We start from the raw sequence: 17,009 nt of genomic DNA, 5'->3' as shown, positions 1-17,009 counted from the left end.
AATCTTCTTTTCAGAATGTTAAGGATCCTGCTGATGTCTGTGTATATGGGTCCACAGCTGCTTCTCACAGCAGCAACACTGGCTTACATGCCTGCCTATGCCACCAGGAGCATCCTTGTTTGCTCCTTCTTTGTTCTTCTCTGCAATACTTCACCACTGTGGTGAAGCCATGCACAATCTTTTTCCCTCTCACTTTTTTTCACAGGGGGAAGAAGTGAAAAGGGATGTTCAGAGAGAAGGAACTTATTTTTCTGACATGTGAAAAAATGCATAGAAACATATCCAGAAAATGCACACCCAGAATTACACAGAAATGCCCTTCCATGCTCAGAACATTTTAGTTCAAGTTGATTTAGTATCTGAAGAGTTAATAATTTCCAAAGGCAGAAGTGAAAAAGAGTGAGTTTAACACTGAGTTTCTTTTGCAATTGGAAAGAGACTTGAAAATCATTCATATAGTTAATGAACAGAACCAAGTCACTGCAGTTATTTACTGTTATTTCTTCTGTATCACAGTTTGTATTTCAACAAATATAAAATATTAGTTGTTCATACAGATGAAAATGGAGAGGCGTTGTGGTTTAACCCCAGTTGGAAAATAAGCACCACACAACCACTTGCTCACTCTCCTCCGGTGGGATGAGCGGAGAGTCAGGAAGTAAAAGATGAGAAAACTCATGAATTGAGATAAAGGCCATATAATAAGTAAAGTAAAAGCTGTGCACACAAGCAAAGCAAATCAAGGAATTCATTCACCACTTCCCATGGTTAGGCAGGTGTTCAGCAATCTCCAGGAAAGCAGGAGCGCTCCAGCTTTAAATTTACCCAGTGTTAAAGAGGAGCATCCATCTGGAATGCCCAGGACATTGGGAATGGTTGTTGCAGTTTCAGTCCACACAATTCTGAGCAGTGCAGTCTTTTCAGAGGCTGAGCCTTTTCTGCTCAGAGGTTGGTGTGAAGCTATTGACAACTACCTTCCCTGTGAGTGAGTGCAAAGAACTTACCTTGGTACTCTCCAGAGTTTCCAATGAAGCTGTTCTGAAGAAACAGCTGAGAGGGAATTCCCATTGATTGCCTCAAGGCCAATGGTTTCAGACAGAGCTGGATGTGGTCAGCTGTCCTCCCAACTAAACCCAAGCACCAGTGGGAGTGGCTGGGGCACCCCACTCTGTATCTAGAGTCCTCTTACCCATACAAAGAGGGATGGATCTAATAGCTGTGGCATCTTATCATTCTTTCTTTGCTAATAGGAAATCACATGCCAGTTGAACAGATCCTGACATGGGCTAATGTTGGATCAAAGAAGGTTATTTTCTGACTGGAAAAAGAAAGAAAACAAACCCGAAACTTCTTTCTTATGAAACAACTCTCCGGCAGCTCACTAGCCAGCTTTTCATTCTGTCTTCCTGCTCCATTTTTTTTCTTGCTCCATTTTTGACATAACACAGCGAGCATCTAATATAAATTGTTTTGTATTTCTAGCTAACATATTGTGTACACTCCATTTCTATTTAAGTCATTTGGAATGTCATTAGGATGATAACTAAGCAGTGAAAACTTTTCTTCTCCCTCTATTCAGCTTCCCATGCTTCTGCACATGTGGAGGATGTTAATTATCTTTAACAAAAGGTAAAAATTATTCTAAGGTAAAAATTATTCTAGTGAATGTTAAAAACTTAAATGGGTTTAAATTAACATACTATGTCAACTGTTGCATACTAGTAAGTTTATTTTAGCTTAGCAAATATAGCATACCTAGCTCAAAATACCTGAACATAAAAATCTTATGCAAGAGCTGCAGTGAGAGGGAGACCTATTTATAAGCCAGCAACTACTATAAAGTACCAACTGTGGGGCATACAGCACTTCATCTTCTGCACACAGCTTTTTTTTTCTGTCAATCAATGTGAGAGGAACCTGGGAGAGATTGCAGTATCAGGAATAGGTTATACTTGTATAAAGACAGATCTACTGGATTTAAGTGCAAGACATCAGAGAAAACATGCACAGCAAATAAACATTAATAGTGAACTGTGTCCATTATCCTTTCCATGCCTGTGGAGTAAGACAACAGAAAAGAAGCCTGTTTCCAGACTCCTTAAATGTGGTTTGAATTTGGTTCTATTAGAAAAGTGAAGTTTGAGAAAATTACTACTAGTTATTGAACACACTGAAAAAATTTACTTCCCTTTCATCTCAATGGATTTCACAGCGTAACTGATATAGTCTTTCTAGTTTTGCTTTTAATTGTAGGTGGTAAAATCTGTGATGGTTATTTAACAATGCTAGAGTCTGACTTCATTCATTTATGTCATGTGGGACTCATAACAACTTATCTGGGATTTTTCATATTCCTATTTTCATTCTCATGTAACACTGAAACCTTAGCACAGATGGTTTATCTTTATAATACTGTAATTGAATGTGTATTATCTCAGATATTTTGGCAGTTCTGGATGGTCTGAGGAAGTTGGCTGGCAAAAGAAGTCAAGCTGGTACAATATTGTGATGAAAAGGAAGCAATTACGATGTTTATTTCTGAAATATTTTGTAGCAAGTGATGAATCTAAATTCATGTGTAAGTACCAATTTTTCTCACTGAAGAAATTAAACTGTTAAGAAACAACCCCAAACAAACAATCCATATCTGTCTGTATCTAACAAGCTAAAAACCTTTGCTTTGGGAGCATGCTGTGTCTTTATACTGTAACAGAGTAACATGGAGTGGAACATAAAAATACAGAAGAGAAGCTGTGCCTAGAGGCTATGCATAAATAATCTGCATCCATCTCACCGTAGATGTAATAAGACCTTAAATTATACTGATACTACATTTTAATCTTAACCAAAATAACCTATGAAATCCAGATATATGGCACATCTTAATTTAAAAGCATTTTAAGGGCAATTACCATTCCTTGAATTCCTAAATGCAGCATGTTATAGTTATTTAACTGTAGTAAAGAGATTTTTAAGTCGTGTTACATGGTCATTCTGTAAGCAGGTCATTAGCAAGAGCCAAGTAAATGGGAATCAAATTAAAAATAAATCAACCCTATTCCAGTAGATAAGTTTGTTCCAATAGAAATGGTAAGTAAGTCAAATGAAATCATTTAACCCCTTTATTATGGCTTTCTGCAGTCACAGTAGCCAACTGTGTACTAGAGGCCTAATCCATATTGTTAGAGAAACTCAAGTAGCACTCAGCTAGCTTGCAGAGTCACTTGTCACTGCAATACAGCACAGTTCTACCCGGAGACAACTAACTGTTGATAGAGTGTGAGAGACTCTTCACCTACCTTATAACTGTGAGGCACTGTGCCTGTACCCTTAGACAACTTGTATATATTGTACTCTTAACTGCTTCCATAAGAATTCAAATTGAGTAGACATTTAAAAAGCCTGACAGCCCACCACCACATCCTCCCCCAGTCCACCAGACTGAGGAGGGCACATCTCTGTGAGGAAGCAGCTGCTAAGAAGTGCCACCAAAATTTCCTAATGATGCATGTGTTCTGGTGTGCAGCACACTGCTATGATCTCTCTACTTGCTCAGCTAAAATGACTGAAGTAAAGCATCGAAGTTCAAATACAACCTGTCTGTCACATTTTTGAAGTTGAGGCCATGGAGCTGTTTTGACCACAAATATGGCAAGAACTGGACATCATGCAGTAGACATGAATGAACAGGGCCATCAGTGGTCCAAAGCCCCAAGAAAGGGGATGTGCACACAGAGAGGAAGAAATGAGGAGCAGTACGCTTCTTGTGTTTGTCTTTTTTTAAGATTCAAGTTTGACAGAGAAAAACTTACATAGTACAATAAACATCCAATTACACAAATTAAGTTTAATCCTTCTCTAAGGCTACCATAAAAAAAAAAAAAACATAAAAAAACCAAAATGCATGTAATATAATTTATCTGAGCTCTGCAAAAACCCCACTGCAGGCAGGGCTTTGCAGCACACCTAAGTGCTCCATTCTTGTCAGTAAAATTAGTGAAATACAGTCTGAGAGGAAAGAAATTAACTGCTTGCAGAAAAAAGGGAATGTTTCAGTAACAGTTTTGTGTTCAGTATTAAAGAATAGGCTCAAATTATGCAGGTCAGAATCCTGGATGAATATTAGAAAAAAAAACAACCCAAACCCAAACAAACAAATAACAACCCGCCTTCATCCCTCTGAAATAAACAAGCATAAACCCCACCAAAACAAAAGAATTCTCAAAGAACAGTGTGGTTTAGTACAGTTCATCAGTTATACCTTTCAGTGGCTTCACCATTCAAGGCTAAAGAATGGAAAAAGCAAGAAAACAGGGTTTGTCTTCCTTTGCTGCTTTTCTGAAATCTGCTTTTAATGAATCATGCTGTAGACCCATCAGTTTCACCAGCATACCAAGGTAAGGCAGGACCAGGACTTCACTGAGAATCTGGAACAGCTACCATCAATGTGCACAAACAGGAAGACCGGAGCAGCTAAGAAAGAAATATCCTCTGTGTGAAAGCCTTCTGTTCCCGCTCAAAATTAGAAATAGAGTGACAAGATATATCCAGAAAATTAAGAAGAATTAGGATAAACTTCTGCTAATCACTAATTGGGACTACCAGTGAAAAGTAGCAGATCAGGAAGTTTAAACCTCCAGATTTAATAATTTCCACAGACATCTGCCCATGTCCCCAACACTGCAGCGCAAGTTAAGTTTTCCTATGGTATCTATCTAACATTTCAGTCTTCTTCAAGTCGGCGTGATAGATCTTCATATCACTCGCTTTTAAGTGTTTAAAACAACCCTATTTTCTGCCAGCAAATTAGGATTTTTGGTTTCACTTAAATATCTCCCACTTGTTTCTATCACTAACCTTCTAATACATCTTTTGCCTAATTCTACACTATTTTACTAAAGTACTTCTGCTAATTTCCTCACACTTCCCACTCCTCTTCAGAATAAAAATTATTAAACCCATAATTTATGCCCCCAGTACAGATTTCCCATTGATTTATTAAGTCAGCTTTCCCTCCTTCCCCCTCCTCTGCTTTCTTTTTCTCGACTGTTGCCTTTTTTTGTGACTGTAATTCTGTTTCCACACCACCTCAGCCTCCTTGTGGCTTTTAGATATTCCACCAGTACAAGCTGCTGTATCTAAACAACAAAGCTTGTTGTTTGAAAAAAAACTTGCTTCTTACAGTCCCTCTACCTTTTCTTAGAAACAAGAGAGAAAGCTATAAGAACTTAATGCGCTTACCTCTGGGAAAGAGTGTAGTTGCACCAGCCATTTGCAAAAGGGTCCCACCTCACTTGCATTTGTTTAACCTCTTTGAAGAAGTTACAGTGCTGCCCTCAAAAAGGCCTAACAAGGGGAAAAAAAAAAACACCAAAAAACAAAAACAAAACCCCAAACCCAACCAAAAATACACACCCTTCTGCCAAAAAAAAACCCAAACACCACCCCCCCACTCCCAACCAACCAACCAACTCCAAACCTAGAAGAGGGTAATTCTGCAGTTACAGATGGTTAAGGATGTTCTCAAAAAGATGTTTTGGGAAATACTGCTACTAAGTTTACGTTTCTTTTGCTGTTATGTTACTTAAGTATTTCTAGGGGAAATTTGGGTGGTAAGGTATAGGGATGAAAGTGTCTCTAATTTCTTAATAATAAGCTAATTCACGGTTGCCCTTTCACATAGAAATAACTAGCAGCACTTCAGAACAGTATGTCTCAACAGTATAATCTGTCAACACAGCATAGGATTTTGAAGCTAAGTATAGACAGCTTCTAGTAATTGAATAAATAATTCAGAATTCATTGGGGTAAAGTTAATATCACAATTAAAAATGAGTCTGCTTTGTTTAGCTTGCCACTCAAATGTCATACAGAGAAAGCATCCTCTGCCCAGGAATTGGCTACTGCTCTCATGATCAGATACATTAAAACACCAGCATACTAACACTTACAAAGTGGCAGGAAAAAGATTTCTCACAAGGCCCAAGAAACCCCACTTCTAATCTAAGGTTTAAATCTTGCAAACAGTTTATGATTGTTCTTGTATTTATTGCAAGTAGTCTCCCTGAAACCAGGAAGAAAAATAGGTCCATAAATCTTCAGCACAAAACAGACAAGCTGAGGAAAAGAAACTACTCTTTCCAGGCAATTGATTTGCTCAATCCAAGCAACCAGCACCCAAAATGGAAATTGGATCCTCTGACCCTTAATTCAGTGCTTCAGCCTTTTTCTCAGTCAGTCTTTTGCTCTCCCACTTAAGACATATTACAAAATGGGAGCTTATCTCCCACGGATCTCATACAACAAAGCAATCTGCAAAAAGTACAATTAGTCTACTTGTAGCACTATACTTAGCTGAGAAACATGCTTACTGTGAATCGCCTAAATGATCAACTTCTTATTGCTTTAACATGTTGCTGTGGGCATTTACCCAATCCCCATCTTTAAAACTTTTTTTCCCTAAACATTTAACCCAAGTCTGAGAATATCTAAACTTCTTACACCTCTGTGAATCTTCTATCCAAGCCCTGATAGCCTTGACTGTCCCTGTCTCCTGACCCCTGGAGCTCCCCTCATCCTGTCTGTAACACAGGGCCCCATGTCAGCCTCCCAGGGACACCAGCTCCTGCTCCAGCAGCACCTTAGGTGGGCCTGCCCCCATCTCAGCTGCACCCACATAGCAGGTTGATCCTGAATACCTGGCTTGACTTTGGCCCTGCATCGTCCCTATGGGCTCACTGCAGCTGGGGATGTCCCACATGACTCCTGCAGCCACCCTGCTCTTCGCGTGGGAGTGGTGCTGAAGCCTCCTAGACCCCCCATTGGTCCTGCAGCACCCTGAGCATTGGAGCTGCCTGCCCTCATGGCACCCTGACACTAGTTATCTTTCAATAGCATCAGAGAAATCGAATACTAACTTTTACTTGATTTAGGTTTTTAGTTGTTTTTTTTTTTTTGTGTGTGTGTTTTTTTTTTTACTTAGTGACGTTAACAGTAAATCCATCAATAGCTGATAGACTTGCTTCGATTACTTTTATGCCTTTACATTATTGCTTCCCTCTCATGCCTGTATCCAGCAGATAAAGAGTGGAATTCTCAGAAATCCTGGACTAATACTGGAATCAAACTCACAGGAAATTATCAAACACTTCCCTTAGTCACATATGCAGCATCCTTCAGCATAAGTCCCCATCCTTCAGCATAAGACAAAAACATGGGCCTTTCAGAAGGCCACAGGGTGTTTCAGCTTCAGGAGTTTGTCATCTTGGTGAAGATTACAAGTGACAGTGTACACGGCACTGTGTATTGTATCACTAGATTATGCAAGTAGTGTTTATTTGCTTTCCTTTACTCAAAGAAGCAAAAATGATATCTAACAGAGTAAATGGCTTCATTTTTTTAAAAGATACTACTTTCTATTGAATACATACTTTACAGACTGAAGGATAGAACAAAATGCTGCAGCTGGGCATGTCATCAATGCCAAGAAGGGCAAAACCATTCCTTCAGTGCAATAATTAACACTTGCATCCCATTAGGGAACGGTCTCATTACAAAACATGTCTATAATGAAAAGCTTTGCATAAGTAACTTCTAACACACATCACCACATTCTGTCCTACTTATCACTCAGTAGTTTGAATTTCATTGCAAGAGCCCCGTCAATTAAACTTGCAGTACACTGTGCAAGGAGTCATTACATTCTCCAAATTCTTTTCTTTTTAGAGGTATCTATAGTTCACAAATCCACTTGAAAGCAATTCTTTAAGAAACCTAATGTTTGGTTTCTGTTGCTTTGGGAAGTGTCATAGCAGTACATAGCACTTGTTTTGTGGTTAAAGCACATGTTTTGTGGTTAAAGATGATTTAGTCCTTCAGATACAAGTAAGTGATTATTTTTTCTCTACTCTGTGATAAAAGTAAGTAGCAAAGTAAAATTCATTTGTATTTACTGCTTACCTGTAATTTGAAGGAGGACCTACCTTGCGGACAGTGCATTGAACTAATTGACTCTTGAGATATCTGAACTAAATTTATCCATCACTGGATGAAGCCCGGCTTTTTTCCGACCAAGACGCACAACTATGTAAAAACTTTCAGTGGTGCACTGATGTTAACAGGACACTGAACCAGTTCTCTCAGGCTCAGTTTTTCAAAACAAGGAGACCTATTTTCTAATTGTTGATGCTGACACTGGCATTTAGGGAAGCACATGCCTAAGATGTCTGCAAGGTCAGAGTTTAAGGATCTGTGGAAGGAAAAGACATGGCTGTGAAGACTTTGTTGGGCAAAGCATTATTTTTTATCTGTGTACAGCCCTTCCATTCTTTGCCTGGTGTGGTTTGCTAGAGCTTATGTTGCACTTAGAAAGCCGATGCTTAGGCCCAAATACAAAATCTAGCAAGTTTCCATGTGAATTCAGTCTCTTAGCAGGTCTAATTTTATTGGTGGTAAACCAGAAGTGATAGATGTTCTGCCATTTCGAGGAAGAGGATGAGCTGTATTGTCTGGGGTGTGCTTCACCCATTCTGCATCTTAGTGGAACACAAACTAGCATTGCAGTAAAAGCCTATTTCACTGAAGCCTGTGCCCAACCTGTTATCACCAGTTCCTGGTAGTGCTAACACAGATAAAGACTTTTTGAAGACGCAGAGGTTAGCAAAACAAGCTAGCTTCTGCTGATAATAACTTCTGCTGGCATACTAAATACCTTTAAAATAGTGCATTAATCATATTAATTGGAAAAAAAATTATCTTTCAACACTAACATTTAGGGGGCTGATCATAATGGGCCTCAAGCTCAGCTGGAGACTCAGGATGCTACAATAGTATTTTTTAACAGCAGTGATGTATTTTGACAGAAAAGAGAATCACAAATTGTAGGGCTGTTTGAGCATCACTGAGTACTTCTATAATGGGGGGGGGGAATGATATGTTTCTTTTTGGCAGGAAGACTCAGAATGAATCAGACATCTTTACAGAAAGACACTTAGCAAAAATAAATGTAACTACAACAGTTCATTAAAGTAAAAGTATCTTTACTATTAATATACAAATGGTGAAGAGTGACAAATAATTAATATACTTTAAGCCATACTTTCAATGTCTTTCATAAATACAAAACCAGCATCTGCAATATTACTTCTTTTTACAGTATAGAGATATATATATACACAGCATTTCATAGGGACATAAGATTTTGAAACAATAAACAAACTAGCTCCAGTGGTAGCTAACTTAATATATAATTCAGGTGGTATATATCGCAAGTGGGCTGTTGACAATGTGTGGAATAACAAAAACAATATATGGTATGCTTTAGCTTATACTGTACACAGCATACAAATACATACCGAGTGCTCATTGTAGCAGGAAAGCTATTTCTTTTTTTAAACCTTGTCTAAGTAGTTCAAAATTCTTAGTGAGAACTCTACACCATGAGCAACAGAATTATCTTCCTGGGGAGTCTGACTGCTTTATATATTTGTCACTGATCTATAGAGACTCTGAGGGTTTGTTTTCCCTTCCCCCACCCCTGCCTTTTACGTTTAAAAAAGTAGCTTACCTATATGGCAGAGTTAAAGGATACAGCAGAGTTAATATTCTCCCTCCTCTGGTTTTCACAGCTTGCAGTACCCTGACTTTGGCAATGCCCTCTAGCAGCCTCTCTTGTTTCAGCAGCTCCCCACTTTTCCTGTCACTGCTAAGGACATTCCCCATATCTGAGCAATTTCTCAGCTCACTCTTTGGCACCTGCTCTCTCTGGTAGTGGCTTTCCTGAAATGCCAGCACTGTATCTGGTCATCTTGCCCGCTCCCAATCTCACCTACGACTTAAAAGCTGCCAATACAAATTTGGCAATAAATATTTCATTCATTTCTCTGGGCTAAAAATGGCCAATATTCAAGTTTGAAAGTCAAACATCATGAGGCTTACAATGCCTGTTAAGAGGAAAGATAGACTTGTAAACTATGATTTCTCAGAACCTAATCCAAAGCCAAATTTGTAATAGAAAGGCTTCTTCTTGGCTCAGGTTCAAGTAAAATGATAAAAGAACACATTAGTATGTGCAGTGGAAATATTGAAGATCACTTAAAACTTAGTGAGTGGTATCCTCCCACCACTACAGAAATACTGTCGACTGGGTACTCCAGGAAATGATATGAAAAAACCTGGAAAAGGGGGTGGATCCTCTTTTAAAAAAGCCTATTCAACCATAGTAGCTTTGCATCAATTGGCCTGAGTATCTGAAGTTAAATAAATAAATTTAAGAAGAAATACTACTTAGAGTGTTTCATCTTTGCCTAAAGAAGTACCACAATTGCAATGACTTATTCAGTGGAATGTTTTCTTTTTCTTCTTTTACTTGTGGGCACCTAGTAATGTATGGGATAAAACTGTGATCAGATATTTTTATCAGCATTTCCTGATCAGTAGAAACTCCTGATGGGAAAACCTCCTCTAAGCAAAATTTTAGCAGGAACCTGGCAGGACATTTAAGTTCCACTTACCCCTTAAACTCCAATCTGCAAAAGTGACTTGATCAGCTGAGGACATGCAGCGCCTCACTGAGATGTATGGATGAAACTCAGGCCCCAGTGAAGTCAGTTTGAGCCTAGTGATGCCTGGATTCTACTGTGGCCCTTCTTGCAGTTGCTCTCAGCACCCCTCCCTAGATCAATTTGTAATAGGGTTCTTGAATTTCAGTAAATCATCTTTTTGGAGGCCCTTTAATCAGGAGTGAATGTCATACAACAGATGCTACAATATCTCTACAAAGATACTACTTACTATGACAGTTTACAGGGATGGTGAGGCCACAGATGACTGCAAAGCAAATATTCACTACAGTTTTATTCCAGAGGTAAAATGGTGGGAAGATGCTCCACACAATCTTTCAAATTTAAGAAAAGATTTTAATGTTTTAGATCTAAGTAAGTACATAAATATAACTAAGGAGACTTTTTATCTATATGACTCTCCAACTTGATAATTGGTCAAAACACCCCTACACACCCCCATGTGTGTACTTGTATCTTTCCAGTAGTAATACACCCACTATGACCCTCACTAGAACTGTGACCTCAATAGATTTTTGAAAATTTTAGAATATTTATGTGACTTGAGAATACTACCTCCAGTTTACTTCAGATGAGTATTTGAGCATATTTGAGCAGAGAAGTATGTCATGGTAGAGCTTTTAAATATTTTGAACAGGCTTTGTAGACAAATTACTAAAGATTTTTCTTTAATAAAGCAGAGTGGCATGCTATCGAAAGGCACAAATACATTTCCATTATCCAGTCTAGGAAACAGAAAAATGGCATGATTATTATACTACAGTTTGATGATTGGCACTTAAATAAATAATCAAAGTAATTACCACCGTAAAAGGAAAGCCACTTTTTTTGATAAACATCAATGCAGAGGCTGAAGACAGCAGGTGGAATTCACTATACCAGGCACTGTTGTCAAACAGCCTTTGTAGATGACTGTCATTGTGTGATTATGTTGTACATATCTATGAAGAGATAGTAGGCCCAATCTTGCAAGGTCTCTTATGAAAGTACATCCATCCTCCTGCTCACATCAACCCCACTGGTGTCAGTGGGGTGGCATATGAAGGGTGGGTTCAGCCACACTAATTTCTTGCAAGACTGTGGCCTAAATAAATTAATCTTTGTCACAATAGACATTAGCATCACCAGAATATTAAATATTTTTGCAACCACAAAAAAATTATAAAAGTCAAAAAAACCCAAATAAACAAACAAAAACAGACACCCCCCCCCCCCCCCAGAGCACTTTTGTATACTAAATTGTTAAACACTAATTAAAACTTTTCTTACTGTTATGGTAAATCAGAATGCAGGTCTACTAAAAAAATTAACAAGAAGCTCAAAGTCATTTTACTTGATTTTACTCCTTATTTTTTGTTGAAAAGAGATTGTCACTGCCACATTCCATATCATTAATTAATTCAATAGCTCCCTCCCACCCTTGTTCCTAGAGTATGTTAGTGTAACAATTCAGATTACTTTTACAAATAGTTATATTTTGTCAACTCTTCTGACATTTCATACTAACACTTAAAATTACTTTTAGACAGAAAAAGTGACATTTATACAGATTTTTTTTCTTTTTAGTCTAGAATAGTAAAAGAAAGTAAAGAAATGATGTTATTCCACTCTACACGTATCTTACAAATGTCTATGCGCTGTCCCTCATTTTGAAATATTTTCACATATCAGTGTTTTTAAGCATTCTTTCATAGTTATAGCGTGGCTTTCTCCTGCAGCGTAGTCAAAGCACAAGAGATAACAGACCAAATGGCATGCCTGGACAGTCCATCAGTAATTTAGAACTGTTTAATTCTCAGCCTTCACATAGGCCAGCTGGCAGGAGACTTAACAGCAGGAAGAAAATAAATACTCCTGGAAAAAAAAAAACTTTTCACTTGTAATCCAATGTAGTGGGAAATGCTTTTGCTTCCAATATTGAAATAGTTTTGCGGCACATTTTACTTGTAAAAAGCATCACAGACATATCGATAATAAATGTGCTGACAGGACCTCTTAAATTTTCTGATTCCTTCACACTGTAATTAGAGGCCATATTAGAAAGCAAACAAACAAACAAAAAACCAACAAAATGAACCCCCAACCCTGAATATATAGCTGTTAGGCTATAAAGTTTTTTTGTGTAAATCTCAAGAAGAAGTGCTAAAATTTGAAATGCATCTACAGTCGAGCCTAGATACTGTTATCTCTGCCCACATTGTATAGAAACCTTGTTGTGCAGATGATCATGCTGGATTCAGAAAAAAGCACCATTTGCCTAGCAAAGCTTGACTTATGTGAATATGCACAGCACCACCTAAGTTTATGATGACAGCCAGAAGAGGAAAGGATGTTTCCTACCTTCATCCCTGGTAAAAATACTGCATGAGATGATGCGGGCTGCCACATTATTTTCAACTGCTGGAATTTTCCAGGTCCCTTCCTTGCATTTTGATAGAAGAAAAAGCCCAGATGCTAATATATACTTCAGAGAATAATAGATTTTCATATATAAGAGACAACTGTTCCTTTTAATTACTGCTTAGGGGCAGTCCTGCTCACTGTGTACTTAGGAAGAAACAGGACTGAGATTTAATAAACACGCAGCTATTTGGTAGTACTGCCTACCCAGTAGTGGGAGTATGCGGGAACAACAGTGAGAGGTCATAAAGGAATGTCTTCATGTTTCCTTCACCCAGAAATAGTGTCTTAGTATTTAAAGAAACTTCTTTTCAGCACTTTCAAATTATTCTCCTTCATGACTTTTATCCCACATTTCTACCTCCTCTTACCCATTATTTTCACTTTGGTACTGGTTTTGTGGGAACTTGGCCTCTTATCCTAGCCACACCAGTGGTTTATTGTTGTTACTTTCTAAAGTAAGGAAAATTTGTAAAAAAAACCATAAAATGACTTGGGTTTGAAAAATAAAAATCCCCTACGTGTTAAGTATGCCCTCCTCAGCAATTTCAAATGCACTAAAGCTTGGTTAACATGAAGGTTAACCTGTCATCTTCCCCAAATTTAAGGACACTCTGTTACATTTCACTTTCACCTTTACTGCAGAAAAGTCAACCACTTTGCCATGACTTTGAAATATCAGCTAAGGGTTGATGACATCCTGTGGGAAACTGGGAAGTATAAGAACTTCAAATATGAGCAAAATTCAGATATAAGTGAGGATAGAACATGATTTACTGAGTAAAGCTACACTTAAACCTCAGGTATAACTTAGATTTGGGAAATCCATAAGGTACTCTACAATTAACTCTTTTAAATACAATTTTTCAATCTAGTTTTCTATATTGTTTATCAACCTCTTTCACAGCAAGATTTTGAAAAGTTTGGTAGGTGTGAATACACTATGCTGAAATAGAAACAAAATATATTACTCCAATTAGTGGCACCATTAAATCAATGGAAAGAAATACGAATAAATTTTGCATCAAATAAATCAAATTTCAGTGATGCATGTTAAGCAGAATAATAAATATAAACAATAAAAAAAAACAACTTAAGAAACACTAGACAGGAAAAAATGTATTTGGTCTAATACCAAATTAGCTTGTGTTTATTGTAAGGTTTCATTTAAAGCCAAGGTTATGATTAAAAAAAGTTTTATTTTCACACCTTTGCTGTCTTTCAGTTCACATGCAACCTCCAAACCTTTAATACAGTAAACCTGAATCACTGACATGGAGTCTTTCAGAGTCACACTCATGTAGTCAGGATGAGACCAATATACTGCTACAAAATAGTTAGCCAATATTATTTAAGTCTCTACGTGGCCATTATCAACTTTTTATTTTACAAAAAACCCCAGGTGAAACTACAGGTGGAGCTGGCTCTGTGTTTACTTCCAGTGATAAGTACAGCTGGAATGACTACTGAGTGTCTGCCATTGCTAAGGTCTTAAACTTTATACTGAGACTGTTTTTTCTTTAAGGGCAACCTGCACTTTTTTTTTTTTTATTATAAATGGAAACAAACATAGTAGTAGATGTCACTTTATGTATGTAGCTTGTACTGTAAGATCTGGAGAGATCTCGTATGTTGTTTGTGATTAGGGGTGCTTTATAACTGTTCTTCTAAATAGACAAACTTTATCATATAATAAATTACAGTCCTTATTCTGCATATTTTTCAAATTTATACCATGGGACTTGGTGTCAGCAAAACTACATACTAAAACCATTAACCAAAAAATAGAAAGGAACTGTAGACAGAAACTGTTTCATCATATGTACACATGTACTAACTATTCCAAGCTTAAGTTTCCCAAGAAATTAAGGTCAGCTGTAAAATTTTGGTCACGGGGTTACTTCAATCCAAATGCATTATCCAGACAGCTGTCGTTTATCTTATTATGCTTTGCTATCATCTTCTTTTGACTGGATGATGTCATTAGCAACTTTGATTTCTATGTTTTCTGCATTTAAAGCTTCTTTCCCATTCTCCTCCTTTAGGGGCAGCTTCCTATCGGAAGAAGAGAGGAATCATGGTAACACATAAATAATGCGTAAACTGGAATTTATAGCGTACATATTGCTTATACAGTTCACAGTGTTTCTAAAAACATAATTTACATAATTTATTGACAATAATGTATAATTATTTATATTATGAGGTTATTTGCTTTTGAAGAAATTCATATTAACTCTCCCCATTTCTATAAAGCCAGAAAAACCTAAATGGCACATGACAAAAACACTGCTGCTGCTCAAAATGCAGTTTCTGCAGTAAGACAAAAGAAGCAATAGAATGCAAATAAATTGACCCAAGACAGTATAGAGGTATGAGTTCCTTAGCATACTGTGAAACACTTAAAGGCAAGCCTTTTGATGAATCTAGATTATACCCTTTTTTATGTCTGTATCCAAATATAATTTATTATATTTTATATATATATATTATAATATATAATTCAATTTTATATGAAATAGGAAATCTATCATTGGAGATTATGCCAAGACACTGGTAAAGGAAAGAACTTTTTATAGCACAATGAGGTAATGGAAGTTATTTTATTACTTAGAAAATTCTAACATTTTTTTTTGCTATATCACATTATCCAGCTGCATTAATAACTTATAGCTGTTTTAAGACTAACTTAGAGAAAACTCAGAGGAGCTTTATGATCCTTAATTCCAGTGGCAACAGTGTCTCCACCCTTGCTTTACAGGAAAGACAAGCACTGATTTCATTCAAAAGGATCTGGAAAATCATTGATTCCCTGCTGCCAGTAGTTAGCTGTCAAAAAACATAAAAAAACCCCAAAAAACAAAAAACAAAAAAAACAGAAGCTGTCAAGATATGTATGGTTTACTCAGATGCTCCTGTAATAATGTCTCCTGGGCATAACTGCTGTTAATTGTGATTTCAGTTTGCATTGGCTTTCTGTTTTTAACTAGGGAATAGTATGCATATGCCTTTTTTATCCATTATAACTGGTAAATGTTTCAGTAAACTTCCACTGTGATTGCTTCTATGTCCCAAAGGCAATATACTGTTCAAAACCTGTCTAAGGAACCCCTTAGGAATGTCTTCTAATAACAGTGTTTAATAACAACAAATAAAATACTGCAATACTCAAATTCCCAGTCTTATGAAACTTACACTGTATGAAACGAACTGCTGTTTGTCTAGAGGTTAAACAGTGAGCACAACCTGTATCTCAGAGAAATAAAAGAGAAAACTAACTTGCTCTATTACAGTAAAGTATGTGGGATATATATCAGCCGTCTGGCTTTGAACACAGACAAAGATCTCTAGTAATTGCCTGTTTCACGTGGCACACCCAAAGGAAACAGATTTCAGCCCACAACACAATGCCTGAAAGAATGGAAACAGCAGAACCAACACTAGTCTATGTTTAAAAGATGATAAAACATTGAGGCAGAGGAAGCATGGCTCATGAGAAGCATTTTAGGTAAGCAGGCACCTTTGTTAGCACTTCCACCAGTATTTAAAGAAAGACTGAATTTAATCTAGTTTTATATAAAGGCAAAGTAATTTCTCAAAAAATGTTGCTGAAAGGGAAGAAATATTTAGTCAAAGTGAAAACTGGCCAATTGACAGAATATTCTGTTTTGGAGAAGTGAATTAAGAGCATGTTACAACTATTTTCAAATTAATTGAAATACGAAGATTTGTTAGAACCCTGCTGAAGGATACTAGGTATTACTGAAATCCATGTTCATGCAGTGTGATAAAATTAGCCTTGCTTTCAGTCAGCAACAAAACAACCAAACTACAGACAAATCAAATGTTTTGCAAGTTTTCCTCATCAAAAAGTCCATCCACCATTCCTTAACCTGATTGTCTTTAAAAACTTGTAGGCTTTTTTGGATATCAGGTGAAGTTATCAGTTTAGTTGTTGTTCAGCATTATCCTTCTGACTATGACAGAATTTTTGGGTTTGGAATTTTCCTCTTGTTTCAAATGTTAATT

General features: G+C 37.1%; 1 protein-coding gene across 1 annotated transcript in view; it reads right to left on the bottom strand.

Moving 5' to 3' along the window:
* Positions 1 to 14,789: 14,789 nt before the first annotated feature.
* Positions 14,790 to 17,009, bottom strand: part of NCAM2 (neural cell adhesion molecule 2) — a 279,151-nt gene continuing 276,931 nt past the window's right edge. Inside the window, exon 18 of the mRNA XM_062622125.1 lies at positions 14,790 to 15,035. Within this exon, the coding sequence (XP_062478109.1) occupies positions 14,924 to 15,035 (112 nt within the window). The 3' untranslated portion in view covers positions 14,790 to 14,923. The remainder of the gene's footprint in view (positions 15,036 to 17,009) is intronic.

Source organism: Pezoporus occidentalis, unplaced genomic scaffold, assembly GCF_034315485.1.
Source record: "Pezoporus occidentalis ecotype Australia unplaced genomic scaffold, CSIRO_AGI_Poc_V1 ctg24, whole genome shotgun sequence".
NCBI lineage: Eukaryota > Metazoa > Chordata > Aves > Psittaciformes > Psittacidae > Pezoporus > Pezoporus occidentalis.
This window is presented reverse-complemented; position numbering and strand designations above follow the sequence as displayed.